Source organism: Panulirus ornatus, chromosome 25 (assembly GCF_036320965.1).
Source record: "Panulirus ornatus isolate Po-2019 chromosome 25, ASM3632096v1, whole genome shotgun sequence".
NCBI classification, from domain to species: Eukaryota; Metazoa; Arthropoda; class Malacostraca; order Decapoda; family Palinuridae; genus Panulirus; species Panulirus ornatus.
In genome coordinates, this window is record NC_092248.1 from 10,101,536 (window position 1) to 10,128,076 (window position 26,541).

The following is a 26,541-nucleotide window of genomic DNA, read 5'->3' on the forward strand; positions in this document are numbered from 1 at the left end:
GGGAGCGCGGAGTAGGAGGGAGAGAGGTAAGGCGTGAGGGAGGGAGAGGTTGTGAGTGAGGGAGGCGGCAGCAACATGTCGATAGTCACGTGGACCAAGGATTCCCCCCCCCCCCTCAGGCGACTCTCCCTGACCCTCCTCAGGCCGGCTGTTGCCACTCACCCCCCCCCCTCCCCCCCCTCAGCCCTGACGGTGGCAGCTCCGGTGCTGGTATGACCACAGTCATGACACCCCGGGTCACGGGGGAGAGGGGTGGGGGATGGATGGATAACACCTGGTGGGCAGCGGGGGGAGCTGAGGGACAGGGCAGGTAACAGGGGAGAGCGAGAGGAAGAAAGAAAAATAGTAACAACAGATGGATATTTTCTAGTATGTCCAGGTATACTAAGTATACTGAGAAGCATTCCTTGCCCCAGAGAGAGAGAGAGAGAGAGAGAGAGAGAGAGAGAGAGAGAGAGAGAGAGAGGGCAGGGAGGGAGGGGAAGAAACGCACTCACGTGTACACGAAGCGATTAGGATGACAAATGGAAAGTTCCGTGATGGACACCATGTTTAGGCAGAGGTGTTGCGACGGACGCCACCGTGGTGTTCAGACAAGGTAGATGGGGATGTTATCTCGCGTCATTACGGGAGAATCGTGTCTGCTGGGAGAGGAGGATGAGAAGAATCTTTTTGGCGCCAGGGAACCGGAAGCAACGAGAAGTTAATGAATGTGTTTTGTGTGGGTGGGAGGGTGTCTCCCTTGTGTGGAGGATCTGTTGTGTTACTGGGAGGAGCAAGAGCCACGCTCAGCGGTACTGATGGTAGAAGTAGCAGTAGTAGTAGTAGTGGTGATGTCGCTCTCGTAGTATTATGGACAACGGTAGCCTGAGAAATCTTGGCAAATGTGGAGTCGTCGTTGAGTTTCATTTCTTTCGTTTGATAGAACGAATGCCTTATGGGGGGTTCACTTGATTGGGGGTCTTTTGACCGGCCATTTTCTGGGTTTGTATTGTCCCGTGTGAGGGACGGCAGGCTCGGTTATGTCCCCATTTGAACTCGATTTATACTTTGGCTGAGGTAACAGCTGTACCCTCTTAGTAGAGTTCGTAAACCGTTCGTGGATTCTGGGTTACACGGCGGATCACGCGCCAAGTCATTAGCCAGAACTGGGAAGAGGTGGAGTTATGGAGTGCCTTAAGGGTACGTACAACGGCCCCCTCTCCTCAGGTCTTGCAGTAGCCACACTTGGTTCTCGAGAGCCAGAGGGGCTTCAGGTCATGGACTGTCTGAACCTCATGGCCCCCACCCCAGGTGGTCCTGCCCGGACCATGTCCGCTGCGTGATGCTCGGGGACACTCTGGGATTAATGGGTCTTCCGGCTATTGAGTCTCATGTGCTGTGTGTGTGTGTGTGTGTGTGTGTGTGTGTGTGTGTGTGTGTGGGGCGGAGGGAATGGCTCATTGTATTGATGGGAGAGGTTTGCGGTCGGTGTCTGGGCTACATCACAGTCATGGAGGGGGGTCAGCGCTGCACGGTGCGCCCCTTTCACCGGACGACGAATACCCATGAATAGGATTACAAGTGCGTGTGTTGTGCTCCTGTCACGCGCGTCTCCCATGTTTCACTGTGGGGTAGTGTGACGTCATAGTCAAGAGTTAAGGGGGCGCGGGGCAGCGTCGGTGAGACAGGCTAGGCCAGGCCATCAGTGGCCCTCACTCTAACCAGTTTAAAAAGTTCGTTCCCGTTCTGTGGCCGTGGTCTTCCCAAACTCCCTCATCCCGCGGAGCGATTCGAACGGAAGAACCTCTCTAAGAAGATTCCATTGGATTTGTTTCTTCTTTATCCTTTTTTTCCCCCTCCCTCAGTGACACGACGAGCGAGCAGCCTGTTATTGCCCTCACAACACCAAAAGGTCATCTTGCTGTTTTCTCGCATATGGCGCGGGAGGGAATTTTAGTCGTGGACTTCATCGTTGATTATTAGAATATGTTGTGAATGTGGAGGGATGTGAAGGTGTTGTTATGACCTCACAACACAGGAAAACGTACGGTCGTCATTAACACTTAAAAGAGTCCTTCACCTGTCCTGGAGGATGGCAGGTAGAAAACGGGATGTGCAAAATACATGGTCAAGTAACACACCGAGTCTGCTGTTGCCTTTACTTTTGATAAATGAATCAATCAACTTGAAAGGTTTTACATGGCCGAGCATACATACAGAGAGAGAGCCTCTCTCTGATGGCGTGTGTGTGTGTGTGTGTGATGGGAAGATGGGATAGAGGGGAGCATAGAACATAGAAAGATAGAGGGAAGCAAAAAGGCATGCACTGGTTGTAAGACATCGACATAGAAGGGTGACAGGAGGGGTCAGGGACGCCCAAGTGTCCCCGCTCAGGGATACACATGGTCCCCGCGCCCCTTGTGGGAGGCTAGGGGTAAGAGAGTCACCGTCTCTGGTGATCATACACAGAGGAGAGCCAGTCTACCATCAGACACGTCCTGTATACACAGAGCATCGGAGTATTTTCTTCATTCATGATATATGTGATTCTTTTCATTTCTGTATTTCTGTACTTGTATAAGTGTGTTACTAGATCCCAGAGAGAGAGAGAGAGAGAGAGAGAGAGAGAGAGAGAGAGAGAGAGAGAGAGAGAGAGAGAGAGAGAGAGAGGTATGTATGTGGTCGTTGTACCGAGGGATCAGGGCGGGCCGCTACTGAGAGGTGTTTTCTGGCGGCGTCAGTCCAGTAAACATGGTGTCAGAATCTTTTCTCGCCGGCCACATTTTTCACTTGGAGTTTATGTCACGGGAACAAAAGGGTTTTCGGCCATGAGCGAACATGAGGGCGTGAGAGAAATATAATGGCTGATCCATCCATTGTTATGACCCTACGATGCAGCAGACTCATCCTGGATCATACTAGTAACGACACTATAGCAGGCCCACATAGTGCCATGACCTAACAGCTGACCCATGACCATATGACCTTATAACAGACTCATCAACAGTCGTGACCTTATAGCATGCCCTTCCAGGCATAGTAGCCAACAACTTAGCAGACTCCTCCAGTGTCTTGACCTTACGACAGAGCAGGTCCGTCCAGTGTCACCACCCCAACCACACAGCAGACCCTTATTGTGTCATCAGTGTTCAGCATAGCGGATTCCCAGAGTGTTATGGCTACACTGTAACACATACGTCCGTGGGAAGTTCACGTAACTGTGCACTCTTGCTTCATGGTAGATCTACTTCCTTGTGTGTGCTGAAGATCCAACAGCTTCTGAATGTTGTCAGTGTCTGAGAGAAACGGGTACTCCAGTCATTGTTATGTTGGGAGAGAGAGAGAGAGAGACAAGTGTTCATGGGTGTGTGGTGAGGGAAGATCACAACACAACAGAACGTAGTGGACTAGAACTGTTCTGAATTATATTGAGAACAAGGGAAACGTTCATTTCACGTGATAACTATGACTGGTAATAGTGTAGGTTCTCGTGTGACTGTTAAGCTTTGACATGATCGTCCAGGACTGGGGACGAGGGATGGGTTTCACTTGGCGGGGGTGAGGTGAGGGGAGGTTGCCTGCGGCGGCCCCCGCAAGCAATCAATACAACTTAAGAACCACTGTGAATCACAGGCACTTGCCGCAGACAATGGCACGTGGAGCGTGGCCACTCTCACCCTCCACAAGATCCTCCCCCTTGATACAGATACGTCGCTAACGTGGGAAGTATTGCTCTCCTTCAGTATATAGAACCTCACACGTGCATACAATGACTCTCTGAATCTCGGTACAAATGAGCTTATGAAATGCCGTCAGAGGGGCGGGGGTTTATGGCACTAGTGCACTCGTACCAGCTGAGTTACGTAGGCCAACCTTATCCCATGTATGATGATGGTACCCAATGCTTCAGGACGTGTAGGATGATATAGGCACTTCTCAATTATTTTAGCTTTGACTGGTCGACGGAGGCGTAGGGTCAAAGTTCTTAGCAGACGGGCGGGATCGAAATTGGTCTGGGTCACTTGTGGCGTGCTGCAGGGCTCAGTCCTGGAACCATTGGTCTTCTTTGACATGTGTAGAATGAGTTGCAAGAAAAACCGGACTCACACCTTGAATATAATGGACGAGACCAGGGGTCATTAGGGAAGTAAAGAGTAAGGACTGCATCATCTTACAAGGGGACCTAGGCGATAACTGCGAAGTTGGTCTGGTACATTGTTGATGAAATTCATCCCGCGGGTCAGACAGAGGGAGGATGGGGCGCTGTGAACGTAGGCATCGATACGAATATTACCTCGCAGGGAAATGAGCTTCGGGAATCTGTGTATGAGAGGGACTTGGGGGAGGCAATATTGTATCTGACCTGTCGCCAGGGAGCCCCTCCTTAGAGAACTGTAAATTAAACAAAGTCCTTCAAGCAAATATTGGAATCTCATTCAAGTATATTGATAAGGAATTGTTCAATGACCTGCTCACCTCGTATGGTAGGCCAGTATTTGAATATGCTTCCCACGGTTGGTCACCGCACATGAAAGACACAAAAATTGAAGTGCCAGAGAAGGTTTTGTCAGATTATGTCAGCAGTGAGGTTGTTAAACTGTGGGATTAGTGTTATTTAATGGGTGCAAGTTTGAAGCCAGTTACTACATGTTGTATTGAAGTGATGGTGTCTCATCATATTGTGTATGAGGCCCCCCACCCCATATTTTATTTTTTTGAGTATGGATTTTTAAATGAGAAATGAAAACAAACTGAGTGAGGAAATTGTGATTGTGGATAGCATACAGTTCCAGAAGTTGTACGATAGTAAAGTTTCAGCGATAGGACCACCCCCTAGTGTGGAATTCCCTCTCCGTACACTACACACACACACACACACACACACACACACACACACACACACACACACACACACACACACGGGTGGTTGCACTCATGTTAAGCTTAACGTATAAGGATTTTTCTTTCGTCATGTCCGTAGGTACGTCATCGACGCTCAGTATCCTAGAGAGAGTAAAACTTTTTTCCAGGTCCCGCAGGGTTTCCCCCATCCTCAGGTCCATAGGGCTTCCATTAACCTTCCCTCCCGCTTCATCAGTCCAACTCCCCCCCCCCTCCCCTCCCCTCCCAACCTTTCCCCCCTAGACTTCCCTTTCCCTTCCCTTATAGCTGCCTCACCGTTTCCCAGCCCTGCTGTCCCTCTCCCTAGGGCTGCACCCTCGCCACTGAAGAGCTCCCTGTCTATGGCCAGAGCCCGTCTGCAGCAGGACAACGTCCTCTCCCTGGTCTTCCCCCTCCTCCCACGTCCATAGAACAAACACGCTTCCCTTTTTCTCTCTCCGTCTTTGAAACTGGCCGGCCATGTTTCTACCTCCTTGCTTGGGGTGAGACGCCCACCTCGATCGCTTAGTTTAGACACACACACACACACACACACTCTCTCTCTCTCTCTCTCTCTCTCTCTCTCTCTCTCTCTCTCTCTCTCTCTCTCTCTCTCTCTCATATGATCTAGGGAGAATCTCTCGGTTCCCAGAACCTCCCTGACCCTAATGTAGGCACCCTTCTCCATGCATATTGAGGCCCTCCCAAATATCTGATCCGGGAGGCTTACTTCGTGATTTAAAAAAAGATAAACTTCCATAATCAAGAGCCGCCGCCATCCCCTTCATCCCAGGGTGATCAAGGACATCACCACCGGGTGATCAATAACTTTGGTGCCTCAGGATCAACAGCCCTCTCTCGCGTCTTTCAAGAACACCACCCCGCAATGAGCCAAACAAACACACCACGCACGCCTCTCCAGGTACTCCAAAACTTCACCCCCTATAATTAGCCCAGGCCCCCCCCCCCCATCCCCAAAAAGGAAATATATAAATAACTGTGAACCAGAACTACCTCCCATACTCCTGGTCCAAACACTCCCTCCTCAGGGACTGAAGAAGCCAACATCGTATGTCGAACGAGAGAGGAGCCTCCCCGCGAAGCTCAATCCCTCGTGATGAAGAACCACCCTCGCCCATGGCTGTAGACCTACCTGTCGTGAGGTAGAACCGTACTCATGATTGAGGCACCTCCCCTCCACCTGCCTCATGTAGAACCTCCCCCATCCTCTTGGGGGTAAGCGCTTCTCCATAATCTTGATATTCATCTTCTCCAAGAATCAACTTGCCTCCCTCCCTCCCTTCCATGTTACAGAACGGCTGAAGGGATTTATTTCCCCTCTACATGTTGTAGGTTTCTGCTTCCCTTCGTGGAAGACGGGATTTCCATCTTGCCAGAAACTCATATGCCTTCCTCCCCCTTCCACAGTTTTCAAAAACCCTCATATTCTCCTCCTCCTCTTCCTCCGCTAATGCTTTATATCTTTAGTCCCTTTTTATATATCACTCAAGGCCTAACATCAATGAGGTCTTCATAACCAAAGTCAGTTACAATAAAAGGCCTCTCGTCCCTCCATTGGCTCGCTTAGACGGACTGTCAACAAGCCGTTGCAGTCAACAAACTTAGCAGTCTTCCAACTTATTGCTCTGGTGAGGCAGCCTTTGTGTGTGTGTGTGTGTGTGTGTGTGTGTGTGTGTGAGGGAGGAGGAGATTGTGGTGTGTGTGGAAGGGGTAAATTAGGGGCTTTGTTACAAGGCAAGACCTCAGTGATATGCAGGAGAAGTGTAACGTCAGGCCACCACGATAGATTGATCCTTGACGTGACTGGTGATGGACACCATGTGTCAGTGGATGGTTGCTGGTGAAGGCAATTATACCTGAGGGTGGAGAGTGGGACTGTGGGAAGCTGTGGCTGTGGAGGGATGTGTGGTAAGACCTCGGTCGTCAAGGACTGTCTGTGACGGGAGGGTGATGGGACCACGATGGGATTGTCTTGGTGATGCGGTAAGGATCGTGTTGATGACTAATGAGACGATGTTGAGTGTTTTGTTTACGATGGCGGAGAGTCGCTGATTAACGGAGGTATGTATGGTGGAGTGTTGGTGGTGGAGGAACGTCGTGACGAGAGCTCAAGGTAACACTGTTGGAGTCTTTGAGGTTGGTGGAGACGACGATTGAAGCAGCAATGGTGGGCGACTCTAGAGATGGTATTTGAGGTCTTGATGAGTGAGGGAGTGTTGGAGATTCTAAAGGATGATTAGGATGACGAACTTTAAAGGGGAGAAGTGAATGATTGATGGCAGCTGATGAGGCAGATTGGTCTAGGCTGGTTAGGGAGATTTGGGAAGCTTGGAAGGAGCATTGTCGAAGGAGAATGGGAGGGATAAGTAAGGGAGAATGGTGGGGATTTGCAAGAGAATGTTTAGGAATGGGGAGGGAGAGTAGTTAGGATGAGAGAGAGAGAGAGAGAGAGAGAGAGAGAGAGAGAGAGAGAGAGAGAGAGAGAGAGAGAGAGAGAGAGAGAGAGAGAGAGAACTGTAAAGTATTGGCTAGGGAGACTGATAAGAGTGGTATCGTAAAGGCGGATTGGTAGTTGAAAAATGAGTTGTTTTTTTTTCCTCCAAGTCACGTAGGTTCTGGGAGTGTGGGGGTGGTGGCCTCGGGGTTGATGAAGAGGAAGTCTTGTAGGGGTTGCGAGAATGAGAGTTTCCTCTAGGTTGATGGGGGAGAGTCTTAAAGGGGGTTGGGAGTGAGATCCTCCGAGATGCAGGAGAGTGAGAGAGTCTTGGAGGAGTGATCGTCTTTTTAAAAGGCTGGGAAATTGAGTGTTTTGTAGTGGCTAGGGAGTGTGCGAGTCAAGAGTTGGGAAAGTGAAAGCTCTCTCTTGGGATAAGGAGAGAGAGAAAGAGAGTCTTAAAGGGGTAGATAGGAGGGGGGGGGGCGTAGGAGAGTGAACCTTGTAGGAGGAGGGTGAGTGAGAGTGACATATATATATATGTAGGCTAGGGAGTGGCAGGCAAATTGAACGTAGGAGGCTTGGGTTAAGTTTGTTAGGGGAGCGTATGGGAGGAACGAAGGCCTTCAAAACCCTCCGTCAGGTGGGCAGTGACACGACACAAGGCCGGCGGTAAACTTGTTACTGGTTGTGATGGGGAAAGGCGAAGGGAGGGGTAGAGAGACGAGGAAACAAAAACGTGGGGAGGCGAGGGGAGAGATAGAGAGGACCTGTGGGGAGGGAAAGGGCAGGGGTGATGAGAGGGGAAGCAATGAGAGGTCTGGGGTGAATGGTGGAGGAGCAGCGGTGGTGATGATGAGGGTTGGAATGGAGTGGGGAAGGGGATGGTTGACCTCTCCAGGGAGCTGAGGGAATGAAAATATAACGAAGGGAACGCATCATACCTTACGGAAAGGGAGGATTCATAAGCTTTGCTTATTGGCCCAGACGAAGAGGGGAAGGTGAAGGTGGAGGAGAGAGAGAGAGAGAGAGAGAGAGAGAGAGAGAGAGAGAGAGAGAGAGAGAGAGAGAGAGAGAGAGTGAGAGATGGAAGAGCCTCGAGGAAAGTTTGACGAAGACTGGGTTTCAGGAGGCGATGTTGGGTTATCAGAGGAGGAGGAGTTGGACTTTGAGGAAGAGGGAGACGACCATAAAAGGTGAGGGCGGTGGACTGAGAGCTAGATTACCTCTTGGATGCTCCTGCAGCGTGGGAGTGGTTGAACTGCGCCAGGAGAGGTAAAGAGGATTTTTTTTTCTTTTTTTTTTTTGAAGTTTGGTCAAGAGAAAACTGTTATAAAGATCGTGATAATGAGGCAATCCTCTCGCGACGTGGGGCACTGGAGTCGTCCCCCCGCACCCGGGGAGAGCTAAGTGATATGACCATTGTTAACGTTAATGGGGCAGAATTGAAATATAAAACTTATGGCGTATAGGGCGGAAGTTGGGGGAGACCACGTAACAGTGAAGTTGAGTGGATGTACAATTATCGAGATGCGGTAGAGAGAGAGAGAGAGAGAGAGAGAGAGAGAGAGAGAGAGAGAGAGAGAGAGAGAGAGAGAGAGAGAGAGAGAGAGAGGAGGTATAATGTAAGTATCGAACACTGGATAAGATCTCAAAAGGTCTTTCCTTGAGGGAAGTTGAGGGCGTATTGAACCGGTTGACCCAGGGAGTCACTCTGGTTGCCCCTGATGTTCGGTGTATGAAGTGCTGCACCATTCATACTTGAAAAAGGTGGTCCTCGAGAAGCGCTTGAACTTTAGAGGGCGCTCTCGGCACGGTGGAGTAACGAGGACCATCGGCCTCTATCGCTTTTATGGCCGGGTTTTGTTGTGGGGTGATAGGGCCGGCCGGGCTGGGCCTGGAGTGAGGGAAAACATCATCACGGTACACTTATGTCGCGCAAAAATTACTGATAACTACAGGCCGTTTTCCAGCCCCGAGGAGACTATGAGTTTTTTTCCCCCCCCGTTTATTTTCGCGTAAAACAGGAAATAAGGTGTTGCAGAAACGGTCCGGCTGGAGGAAAAAAAAAGAAGAAAGGGTGCAGGTGTTGCTTACGGCCTTCCACCAGCCATTTTGTTCTCTCTGTTTTACGTAATGTTGTCCCTGAAGTGAAGCTATCATCCGGGGGATCGTGTGTCATCAGACGCTGCCAGTGTTGTTGCCGGGGAGAAGCGAGAGCGTTATACTAGTGCGGACGTACGGCCCCGTTGTTGGCGTACAGTACCTTTTCATCGTACGTTGCTTCGATTTTCTCTTGTGTCAGTAATGGGTCAGTTTGATGCTTAAAAGCAGACGGCATATTGGGTACAGGTGAGATGACATGGGGAAGTAGGTTGCGCAGTGGCTTGATACTTAAAGAAAGTAGGGAGGGAGAGAGTTAAGGGCGAAAGGAAAATTGGTAGGGAGGGAGGGCAAGTAGGAAGTTAGTTTGATAGTTTGGCGGCAAGCGCATAACTTGAGCGACTGCCACTTGTTCAAGTGAGCGAGATTCTATTAAAGTTTAACATTCCTTAGCCATTCCGCCCGCATCCCCTCGACACCCGGGTTATCATGACAGATGCTGTGTGTGTGACTGAGCTTGTTGCAAGCAGTGGAACGCTTGCAACCGCTTTCTTTTGATATTGCCTGTTGAAGCAGCCCCGTCTTGACCTAGGATGCGACCGATATTAAACCTCTTGTTAATGTTACTTCATGTTTCTTATAGGTTCCTTAAAGAGGCGCATACTTTTACACTCGTGTACACGTATGAGTGTTGGAGTTCATGTGTCTCGTTCATACACGGCACGTGGGTTGAGGATGTGTGTGAGTGCCTCTCACACGGCATGTATTCCTGGTCCACCCCATGGGGTTAGGAATGGATGGGGTATTCCTGATCCACCCCATGGGGCTAGGAATGGATGGTGTTGATGATGGGTGATTAACCCCTTTTGGGCACGACCCTTGAGCACGACGGTGCTACCCTTGCGACAGCACACATCTTGTGCAGGTTCACACGAAACAGGGGGGTTTCAGAAGGCGAAATGGTCTTTTAATGGTCATGTGAAAGACCGACGCATTACTATCACTCTCAAAGGGTCATACCGTCGTGCTCCAGTGGGTGGAAGCATCCTGGTCGACAGTACCCCTCGCACGGCAGACTAGCCTCCTCCTCCTCCTGCACATAGGCCGCCACCCATTACGAGTCGCATTCAAGACGAATTACACGACTTCAACCGATCCTCTGGTCGTGGATAGTACCCTCCCAAGGCAATCAGTCCTCCCCATTGGCTCTCATAACTAGATGATCACGCTTGCCAGCGTGGCATTATGAAGGCTTGATCAGCGGGCTCCACCACCCATTCGCTCCCCATTCCCTCGGTAATGGGGCCCATATCGTTGCATTACCACCGCCACACGGTAAACAGCACGGGGATATTTTTTCCTGACCGAGGGTTTAGAGTTCTGGATTTTCCGGACTGCGTGAAAGAGGTTTGGATTTTCCGGACTTTGAGGAATTATATTTGCGGACTGTTCAGGATTTTCCAGACCATGGAGATAGGTTTGGATTGACCAATGAGATAACTGTTGGGTCTCCTTCTCTCTTGGTAGACAAGTCTGGAATTTTCCAGCCGTGGTAAACAGGTCGTGTATATATATATATTTTTTTTGATACGAAACGATGGCTTCGATTTACCTGAACCTTCGTTTTAGGAGTACAGGTTACCTGTTCCCAGAATATCCGGGGTACAGGTGACGTGGACCTTAATTCTCCGGGTTACAGGTAACCTGGACCTTGATTATCTGGGTTAAAGGTAACCTTGACCTTGTTTCGACGGGAAAGGTAACCTGTGTCTTGATTCTCTGGGGTTAAAGGTAGCCTAAACCTCGATTATCTGGGGTACAGGTACCAGGACCTTGGTTATCTGGGGTACAGGTTTCCTGGCCCTTGATTGTCCGTGGTGCAGGTAGAGAGAGAGAGAGAGAGAGAGAGAGAGAGAGAGAGAGAGAGAGAGAGAGAGAGAGAGAGAGAGAGAGAGAGAGAGAGCAGGGGAGAGGTAGGGAGGATACAGGTGGGTGGATGGGAGGGAGCCATGCAGCTATATGTGTACTCAGGTTTAAAGTTGGGAGGTGGAGGGAAAGTTGGTGTTGCCGGACGAGGCCCGGAATGGTTGCTAGGGTGCAGGACCGCTGTTGGCGAAGATAGGTATATGGGGGCTTCGGACGGCCGCAGGACGAGGGACGACGAGGATGGGGAGGATAGGTACGACGAACGAGATGCGAGACCTGATGTGATGATGGTGAAGATAAAGGTGGGGGGAAGGGTGACGACAGGGGGAGATGGAGCTTGTCGCTGAAGATGGAAGACAAAGTGAGGCGCTGATACATTAGGACGTCGAGCGTAACAAAAGACGAGGGGGCGAAGAGAGGGACGAGAAATAATGATATATTGAAGGAACCTCGACTGTAGATCCTAGTGACTGCTAGTTCGGTGCGAGGGAGTACGAATGGCGGTGGTGGAGGGAGAAGGGAGGACGGGTGATGTCGGCGGCAGACTAGGGCCGGGCACAGTAATAAAGATGATGAACAGAGAGAAGTGGCTGTGTTAAGGTGGATGGGAGGGGGAGGAGGAGGGGGGGGGGGGTTGGGAGGGGATTTAGGGAGCGAATCTGGCGTGGGGTCGGGGTGGGAGGAGGAGGAGGAGGTGTGGTCTGCTGTGCTGGGGGTGGGGGACGTTTGCGGGAGTAGGAGACGTTTTTTTTTTTTTAGGGGTAGAAGACGTTTATGGGGGTAAGAGGCGGACTTTTTTTTTTTTTTAAGTGTAGGAGACGTTTGTGTTGGAGAGGAGGGATAGGTATGGATGATGCAGGCAGGTGGATGAAGAGGTAAGGGACGGTTGACGGTTAATGGAAGGAAATATCAAGGAAAGGGAGAGGGAGAGAAGGAAATGAGGAAGGGGAGAGGGAGGAGAAGAACAATAATGATGTTGAGTGTGGAGGGAGACATCCAGGTACGGGAGGGGCTGGAGGGCGACGGCCAGGGGGGAGGGGGGGTTTCCACGTGCGGCACCATCAGCGTCCCTCCTCCTCCTCCTCCTCCAGCAGGGAGGCAGGCGGTGATGGCGGGTGCTCTGCCCCACAGTTCGCGACACCCTGCCGACCGCGCTGCACGCTGCCTCCTCCCGGTCCGTCCCGCTGCCACGTGCCTCAGCATACACCACATACCGGCCACACTGCCACACGCGCACACCACACACACACACACACACACACACACACACACACACACACACACACACTACTACATCTACTACATACACCACTTTCACACACCTGACACACACCACAGTCACTACAACCTCTACAGTCACCATATACATAGTATACATACCCGACACACATTACATACTCCCTCCTCACTCACATTGGACACCACACAAACACATGCCCACGGCACACCAATCACAGTTACTCGCACAAATTCACTTCACCACACTCACCACACAAGCAGATGCGCTCAGATGGAAGTAGAAGTAGAGAGTTTAAAGCTGGACGATGTCAAACCTCGCCTTCTCAGTGGGGGATAGAACTGACTGCATACATCTGCCCGCAGACATTTCTGGACACGACTGAATATACCCTAAATGACGAGGGTCGAGAGGAAGACCAAAATGGAAGTAACAGTGGGAAGCGGAGCAGGAGCATAAATACGAGAGAGGGAGGGAGAGAGGTGGAGAAATAAGAGATCGACTCAGGGCAGTGGACTGGGTGGAAAATTAAAACAAGTGTAGGTGTCGGCCCGAAATACACGGGAGGGTGAGTGCGTGTGTGTGAGTGTGTGTGTGTGCCTGTGCGTCATCACACACGCTGGACACTTTGAGATGAACCCCGCCTTACTGGAAACTAAGGTGGTGCGCGTCCAGCCACATCGGAACGATAGATGTGTGTGCCCGTATCACTCACACGCTAGGAACTAAGAGGTCGGCCCAGACTTACCAGAAACTAAGGTAGGAATCCTCATATCACAACGCGACCCTGGCACTCTTGAGAGTAAGGCACTGCGGACCCCGACACTACAGAGACCCAAGGTGTGCCAACTATGTCATGGTCGAAAGTAAACAAACTATCAGATGTCAAAATGCATCGTGAAGAAAATAAGAAAATTGTTTTCATAAAGTGGCAGTGAATGCTGGACATTGGGTCAATATGAATGTGAATTACTCACATTGATCAAATGTAAACTGTCGATAATAATTACTCTGTGATCAAATGTAAACTGTCGATAGTAATTTGGTTAGGTCGGTGTTGGACCTGGCCTGACCTGTGTTACAGAGGGAAATATTCAAGTGGACAGTGACGCTCTAGTGAGGATAATGAACACAGTACCAACGCAATGAACTTTAACGAATAATTGAAAGATATTAATTGTTAATTGAAAAATGTCAAGGGGAATGTTGAAGTTGCAGCATCGGTGTCAATTCCTAACAGCGCATGGATTACCTTTGATTAAAAGACACAGGTATTGGGCGTAGATACGCACAAAGTGGCATGCAAAACACTGTATTGGGCGTACCTACGCACAAAGTGGCATGCAAAACACTGTATTGGGCGTACCTACGCGCAAAGTGGCATGCAAAACACTGTATTGGGCGTACCTACGCACAAAGTGGCATGCAAAACACTGTACAACCACATCTTAAAATCAGTGTACTCAGAGCATTCTAGTGCTGGGCGAAGTGTTATTATTTCCTCAGGTTTCACAGTTGGGCCACGAAATCGGTAGATGATAATGGTTGAAGTTTGTGTAGGTAGTGGCCACAAAACATGTGAACGCCTGTATCAGTAATGATGGTTAAGGAGCTGTTATGTGCACTGGGTCTTGCAGAGTGTTATCATACCTACTGTATCTTGGACAGGGAGTTACCATATTTACTTTTTAATGGATAGAAAACTTTCTAAATATTTGTTCTTGTATGTAGTGAATTCATGTCTTCTAATTGCTTCCGTAAAGTCTTTAAGTGATACTGACTTATATATATATATATATATATATATATATATATATATATATATATATATATATATATATATATATATATATATATATATATATATATATATATATATATTTACCTGCACAGATGCAGTGATATTTACAGCTTACTCGCCTGAAAAGAGAGTGGTGGAGATATGTTCAAATGCCTGTAGTAACGCGATTCATGGTGTATACTGGAGTTAGATTATGTGTCGGGTTATTGTGTATATTGGCCAGTGTGGCGGAGAAGGAGGTAAGTGGATCTTTATCAGAGAGAGAGAGAGAGAGAGAGAGAGAGAGAGAGAGAGAGAGAGAGAGAGAGAGAGAGAGAGAGAGAGATTCATGGGACGATGTTACTGTGTCTGCCAGCCGTGGTGTGGCTATTGTGGTAGGGGGGAGAGATAAATAAAACTATGATGCTTTAACACGCCTTAAAAGTGTCGTGTCTGTTCTTGTGATGGCAGGGGAGGAGAGGGAAGCGAAGCTCCGTTAAGCCTATTGTACGCTCCATATGATTTCCTCACATACACCTATCTGTGTCTCTCTCTCACTCCGTATCACCACGGTAATCTCCCACTTATCTCTGTTTGTCTCTCTGAATTAACCTCGACGAAAAACTTGGGGTATATCGCGTTCATGTCTTCGCGCCTTGGGTAACATCGAGGTCGAAGAGCCTCTTCGAATGTCCGGAAACTTTGGACTCTGAAGGTGGACGCCTGGCATAATTAGGCAGTTAATTAAAGGATCAGCAATATCAAACGTTGACGACCTTCAACAACCCTTTTCTCCAGATCGGATAATTAGGTTTATTTTTTAATGATATATTTTTATACATCCCAGTGATATCCTGCTAGGGACATACTGGTTTAATTGGCTCTCAGAACAGGATTTCGGGTTTAGTATATATATATATATATATATATATATATATATATATATATATATATATATATAGATCTATGTATGATATAAAAAGATCCTCTTATCGATATTAAATGTTTTGCCGTATCCTTAATATGCTTTTAAATGTCTTTTTTTTTTAATGAAAATAGTTTTTGACATTTACTAGGCTTTTAAAACTGATGAATAAAAGACAAAAAAGATGGTTTGGAGAATTTTCGTAAAACCTCAGGTGAGGATATATTATGTATGTTAACTTGTGTAGCTTGACGAATACGAGAGAGCGTGGCGATGCATCTTACAGCCTGAACATCTCATATTTCCATACTGATAACGAGAGCTCGGTATCATCTCTCGAGAGTGGGGGGGCTGTGCTATCACAGGGGTGTTGATAACCCCTCGGGCTGGGTCATCACTTTCTCGGGTCGTGGTGATTCGTCTGCCATTTGATTGATTTTCTGTCACACAATCTTTATTTGTCCAAGTTTTTTTATTTTTTTTTGGTTAGTGTGAAGTTGCCCAGTTCCCAGTTAGATTGTAAGTACCGCTGGCGCTCTGCTGAAGACAGTGGGGAACTGTGGTAGACTGTGGTGTAATCAGACCTCCTCGCCAGTGGCGTGGTGCTGGTGTTGTGGCGTCATCAGTCAGACCCCGCCAGTGGTGTGGTGTGTGGAGATGGCTTATAGTATTGTCAAAAGAGGTTATCAGGGTACACGTCACTGAACAAAACTTAGGAGACAAGCCTCCATGTCTTCGTCATCATTCATTTGTCGAGAAACTTTTAAGATTTGATATTTTTCCTCTGTTGTTGTCGCGCTTGTGTATGCTCCTCTGACGTGCAGAACTTGACAAGAAGTTCAATGAAACGAAGTCATCACGCCCACTTATTGCCGCCGTTAAATTCAGCTATGTTCATGGTTACGTTGTGGCCTCGGGTCAGGTTGTGGTTGTAACGTGACCCGTGGTAATGTTGGATGTGGCAGGAGATGGACGAGTGTCACATGATCATCCTGAACAGATGCGCCTTATCATCCGTCGGTGACGCAATGACATGAAGTTACGCATTATTCGTTGGCCGGGACGCACGTAAAGTAATACTCGTAACTCATATTATGCTCATGAACACGATCTATGTGCGACGGAAGGGTACCACTGTCGTGTACATGAATACGATCCGTGTGCGACGGTTGGGTCCTACCGTCGTGCCTAAGAGAAGCGTCGTCGTGTCCATGTGTCGTACCGTCGCACTGGAGGTAGTACTGTCGTAGTAAGGTCTCAGATAAATGTAACACGAGGGTGAGTTTGGCAGGCGGGGTGGGGGCCAGCCTGGGTCCAGGAAGAGTAGGTGTTAGTTGGCCAAGGATGTGGATATACAGGGCTTGGCAGTGGTACATTTATGATAGCAGTTGTTTCATCGTTGTAGTGGTGGTGGTGTTACTGTTGTGGTGGTGGTGATGCGTTGATATGGTGATGGTATTGTAGGTTGCTATAGTAGTTGTGAAGTAGTTTTGGTTTCATTGAAGTGGGGATGTTGTAGTATTATTGTAGTGACAGTGTGTTGTAGTGGTAGAGCGTTGATGGCGACTTGTGATGTCACAGTGAACAGAGTTGTAGTCGTTGTGTTGTTTGTGTGTGTGTGTGTGTGTGTGTGTGTGTGTGTGTGTGTGTGTCACCGACGGTATACATAATGCCTTTCTTCCTACCTGGAAAGGGCTTTACTCCCCTGTTGGTAACGCTGATGGTGGCGTTGTTTGCACGCCTGGTGTTTTTGTGTCAGATTCCGAGAGTGACGTAATATTCTGTGTTTGCCTCCGCCGGCAGGAAATGTCGTCGTAACTGGTCATATAGACTTTACATTTTCCCTACCCTTTTGTTACAGTCTTCCCGGCAAGACGTGGAAATGGATATCTTTGTTACTTTCCACTGTTGTTCGGCCTCGGAATAATACAAGTACGGGAGAGAAAAAAAAATCCCCCCCTCCCGCCATATACCACGAAATGTGATATTGTGTTATCGTTATGATTGACAACAGTTCACGGAACGAAGTGCAACAGAAGACTGAATGTACACAGAAGCTACACGTTACACAGACGGTGGGGCATTGAAATATCGGGAAATGTTTAGCATCAGGTCTGGTGTGCGTGGCTGCTGTCTTGGGTTGGTTGATGGAGACGAGGTTTCCGGTGCTCCGGTTCTGGAGTCTGTATAAGGGTGTTCTGGAGTACGATATAATCGGGAGAGCTGGTAACAAAATGTTCATACGAATGGGTTCGAGTTATTAACGTGCTTCCCTTAAGTTCATCCATCGGGGTGTTGTATACAAGCATGCGGGAATAAAAGGGTCTCATGCTTTGCCCTGTGGGACGCCACAGGTGGGGGATTGGGAGGTGGAAGTGGCTCATCTGAAATACGCAAGCTGATGACGTTCACTGAGGGGGTTTCTGTAGTTCATGGAGTGACATAATTCCTTAAGGCAATTGTGATGGTTTTATTGATTCACGTATTTTGGCTGACTCGGTCGAAAGTCTCGTTGAATTCAACGAAGGTGAGAATCAAAGAGGTCTTGCGTGTCTTTCCAGGATGCTATTGGTAAATTATGGGAAGTAGACGAGGCATATGATGGTAGAGGAAGTCTTCATAGGACCAAACTGATATGGGGGTATATAAACCTTGTAATGTTTGCATAAGGTCGATTCAGTACAGTCGTACAAGAGTGTCGTAGATTGGGGTGATGACTGGATCGTTACACACACACACAGATGGTGAGCTTGCTGATATCAATGCTGTCCTCCAGCGTGTGGGGTATGTTGATAGTTGAGGAGGCGCACCAGTGATGGAGGACAGGGATCTGGTTAGTACAGGGTCAAAGTCCTTTGATGATAACATAGGCATGTTATTGGATGTGGTGGAACGCTTTACACTAACGCTATGTAACTTATGTGGCAGCTGCAGATGATGGGACTGACACACGAACTTTAAGGGCTGAACGGTAGTTTGTATATCTGTGTGTGTGTGTGTGTGTGTCTTTTATAGTGATGATCATAATGATATTAGTAACAATAATGGTAATGATGATATTTATGGGTATGAAATAATGAATAATTATTAAGTGTTATTAATTATAATTATAATGATAACTAATGAGAATACTATCATTATTGATAAACTGTTTAATCAGGTGGCTATAGCCAGAGGATGATAATGATGCAGAAAAATACATATAACAGTTGATAGAGGAGTACTAAATGGGGAAGGGAGGAAGAGGAGGAGGTGGTGTTTGAATACAGTTTTTTACCCTCAGTACAAACCTGGACGTTGAAGGTGCTGTCTGGCACCTAGTGTGTGTGTGTGTGTGTGTGTGTGTGTGTGTGTAATCCATGCTGTACATTCCATGGTGTTGGCTGGGACAGAGGCCAGTTGTGTTGTTGTACACATATACGTACCCACCTTCCCGATATAGCTTCACTGCCGGCGTTGACCGAGGCCAAATTCTCTTAACTTTTTTTTTTTTCCTTTTTTTTTTTTTTTTTTACGTCAAAAGAATTTTCTAATTTTGTCGTCTTTATGTTGTGTGGCATCTGATGGTTAGGACTTCGCCGATAGATGCCATTTCGAACGTTTGTTAAAAAAAAAAATTAAATTGTATGAGTTGGAAGGTATACGATATTCTTTTTTTAATGGAAATTGAAATTTTAATTTCCTGGGTTTTATAATGAATTGATTAGAGTAACGCACGATGGACTTTATATGTAACTCATTTTGTACGAGAGTTAACCATACGTGATCATTATGTGAAGTTGTTTACAAAAAGACTTATTATTTATCTGCCTTTGCCTTAAACAAGTCGTATTGTTCTTGTAAATCATTATTGAGGGATGGATATGATGTTATTTACTGCTTCGTGTTCCCTTACATTTACATGCTTAGGGAAAGACTCGTTTTATGTCATGTAGGTCCGCTGGCTCGCTGGCTGGTGGCGACGGTGTATTGTGTGAATGATGAAAGTGGTCGTATGTACATCTTATAGTGCTCGGGTTTATGTATGTTAAGCCCTACAGTGTGAGTATGATGACTAGAGTGAGTTTATGTGCTGTCGGTGGCTCAGTGTGTGTGTGTGTGTGTGTGTGTGTGTGTGTGTGTGTGTTTGAGTCTGTACATAATAGGTAAGTATGGTTGAGATTTATGTTACTTTGTGTTTATGCACACACACACACACACACACACACACACACAGGCTTTCTGTATATCTGTTTGTCTGTCTATCTGTCGGTTCCTCTGTCCATATCTCTATTTACGTATCTCCGTCTGCCTGTATATTTGTCGATCATTTTATCTCTCTCCTCCCATCTTCTTTGCCAAGATTATTGACTATCTTGAGCATCAGAGAACATTCCCGTTTTCATTGATTCTGTTTGACATGAAATTTATATCCTTTGCAGACATTTTGTGTTGGCACTTGCGTCCTGTGTGTCCCTATTATCATGGACACTTTGATGGATCCATATCATTGTTCTCGTAATTGTCTGTTCAGAAATATTCGTTTTTATTTTCAACTTTTGATCGAAAGATTTTTTTTTTTTACGGATGTATTGTATGTCCAGTGATGTTTTGTTGCTCAGATACATCATCATGTTTTCAGCAGTCCAACTGTATTTTGTCGCCACCACCGCATCTCTAGTGACAGCACGTTTGAAGAGAGATTCTTACCCTAATGTATTGTATCCCCATCGATGTATTTCGCGGGAATACATCAGCATGTTGTAGTTTTGTTTGTTGTGGTGGTGATACCTACAACCGTTTTCTTGTAGTTAGATGACGTTTTTTTTTGGGGGGGATAAACTTTGGTAATGGCGGAGGCTGATTGGAGGGGAGTATATGTGACTTGGTAGGACCTGGCCATGAGGAAGAGGCTCATAGTTCCTTGATACTTCGTCCTCTGGGGTCTAGGCTCCTCCGGCAGGTGGTAAGTGGAACAGGGTCTTCTGAGATACCGTAGAAGTCTCTTGTTTTGGTCTGCAGATCCGTTAGGTACGCGTCACGTGTAGTATTATACGAGGGAACACTCATGCGTCATGGTGCATGATGAGGGAAGAGTACTCCGAAGAGACCTTTCATTCAGGCCTTTTCCAGGATTCTCTAACCCCTAAAGTCTCGTCCTTCCAGCCAGCAGTCTCAACCTTACAGGAAACCCGTCCTTCCAGTCAGCTATTCCATGACACCTCTCCTCCGAAAGTCTTCCCCCTCGACACCCTGCCGCCTCCAGTCAACACTTCCAGGAACCCTTTTTATGGAATCCGCCCCTGAGCCATCATGACCCCCTGGAACCTCACACTTCTTAATGCCCAACGCTGGTCTACTCCCAGAGTCTTCCACACACCCCTCTCTATACCCTCGTCCCTGTGATCAACACTCAGGATACATGTCTTATTTGTCTCCGCCTGGACCCTGGATGGTCGCTTTACTGCTTCGCTTAATAAAGCCACACACACACACACACACACACACACACACACACACACACACACACACACACACACACACACACACTTACAGTTCAGAGCGTTTGAAATTAATGAAGGGATGTAATTTGAAAAAAGAAGATATTGAATTCCATGTGTTTACGAGTTTCATTGCCAAGTATTAATATCTGAAGCCGACAATATTTCCCCCAGCGACTTTGTACGTGGTTAGGGGCACATAATGCTTTGTTAGTGTTGTTAGGACATTGCCGGATGGTTAGGACATAAGGCACAGTTTGCTAACCATCGCGCTGTTAGAAATCTAATTTGTCCAGTTCATGTGATAATTAAGTTTGCTCCGGCAGAGGTGATTTGTTACAGAAGAAATGCTAATTTATCACAGTACGACGGTACGATCCTGGAGCACGATGGTACGTACGACCCATGGGAACGATGGTTTCACCTTAATCGTAACCCGTATAGTTCAGGTCAAAGGTTACGTCATTATACCAAAGGGTCGTACCGTCGTACTAAAGGGTGATATTCTAGTAGTCAGAGGTTTGACCTGTCGTGCTTAAGGGTCTTAATTTTCGTGGTCAAGGGTCGTATTGCCGTGGCGATGGGGTTGTTCAGGTGTTTATATTGTCAGCACTGGACGACAGCGCGACCCTGTCGTTGCACTTATGGACGTCACTGCCACTCCTTGGCCCCGTACCCACCGCTCTTAGCGACCCTCCATGCCACAAGGGATCTCCGCTTCTGAAACACTGTATGGCGGTGAGGGTTAACATTGTATTCCCGCCTTGCACAGACGATGAGCGTGCCTTCAATCCTCCCCGCCCCCATCCCGGTAATTGGATCCCACCATATCCCAGAAGGATAAGAAGCAGTTGGAGTGTTGCGTCCATCTCCCGGGGGTAAGAAAGGTGTTGATCTGTTGTAGTGACCTTATCTGTTGCCCCCCCGAGGGTGTTGCCAAGTGTTTCCAGGTTGTTTTTCCTGTGTCCATTTACAGGTGTTTCTTAAGCGCGTTTGAGTGTTGTGTTTGTGTTTCAGGTTGTTGTTTTGTGTTGTTTTTCTTCCGTCATCCCTCCCGTCGTGTGTTGCAGGACCAGGTTAGTATACTCCCTGTGTTACTGGGACACTGTCTCCTGGAGCTGTTGTGTTTTTTCTTCATACCCCATTGGTTGTGTTTCCTGGAAAACCAGATATTTTATTTTCCGTTGTCTCTTCTGTTGTTAAAGAGAGAGAGAGAGAGAGAGAGAGAGAGAGAGAGAGAGAGAGAGAGAGAGAGAGAGAGAGAGAGAGAGAGAGATGGGGGGGGGGAGCCACCTATCACGAAGAAGTTGGTTTGACGAAGGTAATTTTGCTTGTTAATTACCTTCTTGTGACATCCTTTGTGTGGCCTGCCCGTCCCTCCGTCCGTCCGTCCGTGCTGCTGCTGCTGCTGCTGCTTGCGTCGTGTGGAGCATTGTCTGCTGCTGATCTGGCGTCGTGTGGAGCATTGTCTGCTCCTCGTCCAGTGTGGTGTGGAGCATTGTCTGCTTCTCGTCCAGCGTGGAGCGGAGCATTGTCTACTCCTCGTCCAGCGTGGAGCGGAGCATTGTCTGCTCCTCGTCCAGTGAGGTGTGGAGCATTGTCTGCTTCTCGTCCAGCGTGGAGCGGAGCATTTCCGTGCTCACTGTGGCGCGGCCACGTCGTGGAAGCCCGACATAGGGATCACTGTGGCTTCCGCCGGCGCGCCGGTGTGTTTACCAGAAACGATGAGGCTGGGGTGTTAGGGGTCTCATATTTGGTCATTGTTGAGCGGTCTGGGCACGTACGCTGGTCGCCACCAGGCTCTGGCTGCGATACTGGGCTAGGGACGACCCAACCCTGGTGCGATACTGGGCTAGGGACGACCCAACCCTGGTGCGATACTGGGCTAGGGACGACCCAACCCTGGCTGCGATACTGGGCTAGGGACGACCCAACCCTGGCTGCCATACTGGGCTAGGGACGACCCAACCCTGGCTGCGATACGGTGCTAAGCTCGACCCGATCTGGCTGGCACACTGTGCTTAGGGTACGACCAGACTCTTGATTGGGACACTGGGCTAGACACGACCAGATCTGGCCGACACGCTGTACTCGGGCACGACCAGGTTCTTGTCTGGGACACTGTGCAAGGCGCGACCAGACTCTGAGTCTGGCGCTACCGGTCCATCCATACACGTCACGACCAGACACTTTATATTCCCTTGAGAACCACGAGAAAGTTGGCATGCCATTCCATATAAACAATACGTCCGTTAAACATAAACCCAAGGAGTATATTACCGTGGGCCGGCCCGAGAGCACCGCCGATCCTCCGCCTCCCGTCTCTATTGTGGTCAAAAAATAATTGTGACTTAAGATTTAAGATCTGAGATTCGGGTTGGGTTAGTGGTGATGGCGCCGTAGACGACGACCCGGCGGCGGCCCGTCCTGGGGGTGTAGACTGTGGTTCCCGTGTTGATTACTCCCGTGTCTTGTGTTGTGAATGTTGTAATCCTGTCTTCATGTGTGTTGTGGGTCCTGTGTGAAGAGAACGTTTTGGTTCGTCCGTGTTCTTAGATGGAGAGAGAGAGAGAGAGAGAGAGAGAGAGAGAGAGAGAGAGAGAGAGAGAGAGAGAGAGAGAGAGTCAAAGAAGGAGGAGAAGAGGAGGAACAGGGAGGAGGAGGAGCAGGTTACACGCCCCTCAGCTCCTGCCGTGGCCTTGACCTCATCACCTTCCCCTCCCCTTACCGTTGTTTGCTTCTGTTTACAGATACTGGTAGTAGGACCCATTTCTCTCTCTCTCTCTCTCTCTCTCTCTCTCTCTCTCTCTCTCTCTCTCTCTCTATCTATCTATCTATCTATCTATCTATCTATCTATCACACACATACGCACAAGGCAGAGAGGATCATAGTTATTAATGGACTGTTTAATTCTCATCACGACCGAGATTTGTGGTTAATGAAGCGAGATTTATGATCGATTCACGATTCCCCTGTGATTCATACACTCATCGGTCGACTGTATTGATGAAATGTATTTGCTCCGGTGTGTGTACACCGTCATACAGACCCGCACTCGTCCATACGTGCACATTCTCATACATAGGAACCCAGGTGTACTCGTGTGTCAGGAAGTGACTTTCGTCATACACTGAAAATTATACATCAGGCAAGACGACACACCTGAACCAGTCATGTAAAACTCACACTACTCATCAGTCCTCACACACACACACACACACACACACACACACACACACTCAGCCTCACTCACCCTCCCCAGGCCTCATGAGTGGCACTCAGCCTCTGTGTGTGTGTGTGTGTGTGTGTGTGTGTGTGTGTGTGTGGCCCGGTGACCCTCTCCACGAACGGGCGTACGGCCTTATCCGCTTATCCGGTTATCAGCCCATCTGGCTATCACCAAGCCCTGGCATCCGTCTGTCTATCGTCCTTCTTATCTCGATGTCATTCTGACGTAACGTGATGCCAGCCCGCCTCCCCTCCCTCTTCCTCTGGCCCTCAGTCCTTTATTTTGCCTCCCTCCCTCCGTCTCTCCCTCCCTCCTCTCTCACTCCCTCCCTCCCTCACTCCCTCTCTCACTCTTCTGTTTCGTGTGTGTGTGTGTGTGTGTGTGTGTGTGTGTGTGTGTGTGTGTGTGTGTGTGTGTGTGTTGGCGACCCTCTCCACCAGTGGCTGGGACGGTAGACGCGCCACCAATTTACCCTCACTGCGTAGATGGTACTTTAGGCGCCCCCCCCCCCTTGGTGGAGGGAGGGAGTGTGACCCGTCTTGCGCCATCCTCACGATGTGGGTACCTCACCATGTCTCTCTCTCTCTCTCTCTCTCTCTCTCTCTCTCTCTCTCTCTCTCTCTCTCTCTCTCTCTCTCTCTCTCTCTCTCTCTCTCTCTCTCGCGATGGTTGGCCCAGTGGTGGTGGTGGTTAAGATGATGATGATGATGATGACCTGAGTCTTGCTACTGATGGTGATGGATGGTCGGTGATGGTGACCCCGGGATGATGGCGATGGATGACCCGATTCCTTATGTACAGATGATACGTTGGTTATGACGTTAGTGGCCATTCCGGTATTTGCTGTTGGGCGATGATGACGTTGGTGTACCATTGACTGCGGGAGATGTTGGCTGGGGGAGTGGGTGGTGGTGGTGAGGGGGAGAGGGGTGGGAAAAGCCTAGGGACGCTACTAGGATTATGAGAGAGAGAGAGAGAGAGAGAGAGAGAGAGAGAGAGAGAGAGAGAGAGAGAGAGAGAGAGAGAGAGAGAGAGAGGATGGGGTAGTACTTATGAACTTGCAAGATTTTGTCACAAGTCAGGGCTGTCGCCCAGCGCCCACCCCATGAATATCAAGACTTAACGAAGAACGAGACGCGTGAAGTACAACGTGGTGTGCAGAGTGTTGTGCGGGGAGATGGAGAGATTGTGTGTTTGTGGACTGAGGAGCCGGCCGGCAGCCCACTTGTGGGGGAGGCACAGAGATAAGACAGCCGAGGAGAGAGAGAGAGAGAGAGAGAGAGAGAGAGAGAGAGAGAGAGAGAGAGGTTCGGGCTATGGATAATTTTTGGGTCTGCACATGGTTGAGGTTTTGATAGATTATTTCTTTTTTTTTCCTTGTCATCCTTTTGATCAATCATAAGACGGTGAGGAGGGAGTCTTTAAGCCCCGAGGTTTGGCTCAGCAGGACGAGGAATACGGAGGAAGACAGGGAAGGAATGAGGGGAAGACAGGGAAGGAATGAGGGGAAGACAGGGAAGGAATGAGGGGAAGACAGGGATAAGGGGGGATATGACAGTTAATAAGGAGGAAGACTAAATGAGAACATTGAATGAGGAGGGGAACTGACTATAAGAGGAAGACGTAGATACGGAGGAATGTAAACAGGAGGAAGACAGTTGACGAGGAAGAGGAGAAATACAGTTGACTAGGAAGAAGAGAATGAACGAGGAGAAAGCCAGCTAACCAGAGGAAGACACGGAGGAAAAGAAAGAACTCGAAGACAATTACCCTCGAGTAAGACAGTAGAGAGAGGATGGGTGGGGGAAGACAATTAACGAGGAGCAAGACAGGGGAACAAGGAGGAGGAAAAAATCGCCAACAATATGGCGAGGAACGTCAGCGTTATTAAGGTGTAGGATCGAGTGGTGGTGGAGGAGATCCTTGGCCTCAGCGCGCTCCTGCTCCTGCCATGTCAGCTGTCTCCTCCCCCGGCACTCTGCTCCCCCTCCTCCTCCTCCTCCTGCCGCTGCTGCTGCTGCTGCTTCTGCTGCTCTTGTGATGGTGACGACGACGCTGCTGTTGTCATGCTGCTGTGGTGGTAGTGATGGTGTGGTGGTAGTGATGGTGTGGTGGTAGTGGTGGTGATATCGTGGTGGTGGTGATGGTGATATCGTGGTGGTGGTGATGGTGATATCGTGGTGGTGGTGATGGTGTATGTTCTGTGGTGATGATGCTCCTGCGTGATGGCCATTCCTCCTGCTGCTGTTACAGCTGCTACACCTGCGAGTGAACATATGATGATGCTGCTGCTGCTCCTACTGCTGCAGCTGTTCCAGGTGTTGTTGTCGCTCATGCTGATCCTGTTAGGGCTGTTTCTGCTGCATTCTTAAGTGCTGTTCTCGTCTTTATCACCACCACCTTCCCCCCCCCTCCTCCCCCATCTCCTTCTCTTTCTCCTCCTCCTCCTCCTCCGCCTCCTCTTGCACCTCCTCCTGCAGGCAATACCCCAGGTTGCTGACTCCCAAGGTCCGTGAGTGGGCCGTCCGTACTTCAGGCCGTG

General features: G+C 48.7%; 1 protein-coding gene and 1 long non-coding RNA gene across 10 annotated transcripts in view; one reads left to right on the forward strand and one right to left on the reverse strand.

Moving 5' to 3' along the window:
* LOC139757250 (adenosylhomocysteinase-like 1) overlaps positions 1-26,541 on the forward strand; it is a 338,517-nt gene that overhangs the window by 90,703 nt on the left and 221,273 nt on the right. For 2 of the 9 annotated variants that reach the window (XM_071677525.1, XM_071677526.1), the window contains exon 1: positions 12,441-12,521. The exons of 5 other annotated variants lie outside the window; for them this stretch is intronic. In XM_071677525.1, coding sequence (XP_071533626.1) covers positions 12,456-12,521 — 66 coding nt within the window. In that variant the 5' untranslated portion in view covers positions 12,441-12,455. Of the gene's footprint in view, positions 1-12,440; positions 12,522-12,659; positions 13,344-26,541 lie in introns of those variants that run through there. 2 more of the 9 variants (XM_071677528.1, XM_071677527.1) reach the window with 2 other exon arrangements.
* The window catches only part of LOC139757251 (uncharacterized), a 151,611-nt gene that overhangs the window by 50,033 nt on the left and 75,037 nt on the right, over positions 1-26,541 (reverse strand). The window lies entirely within an intron of this gene.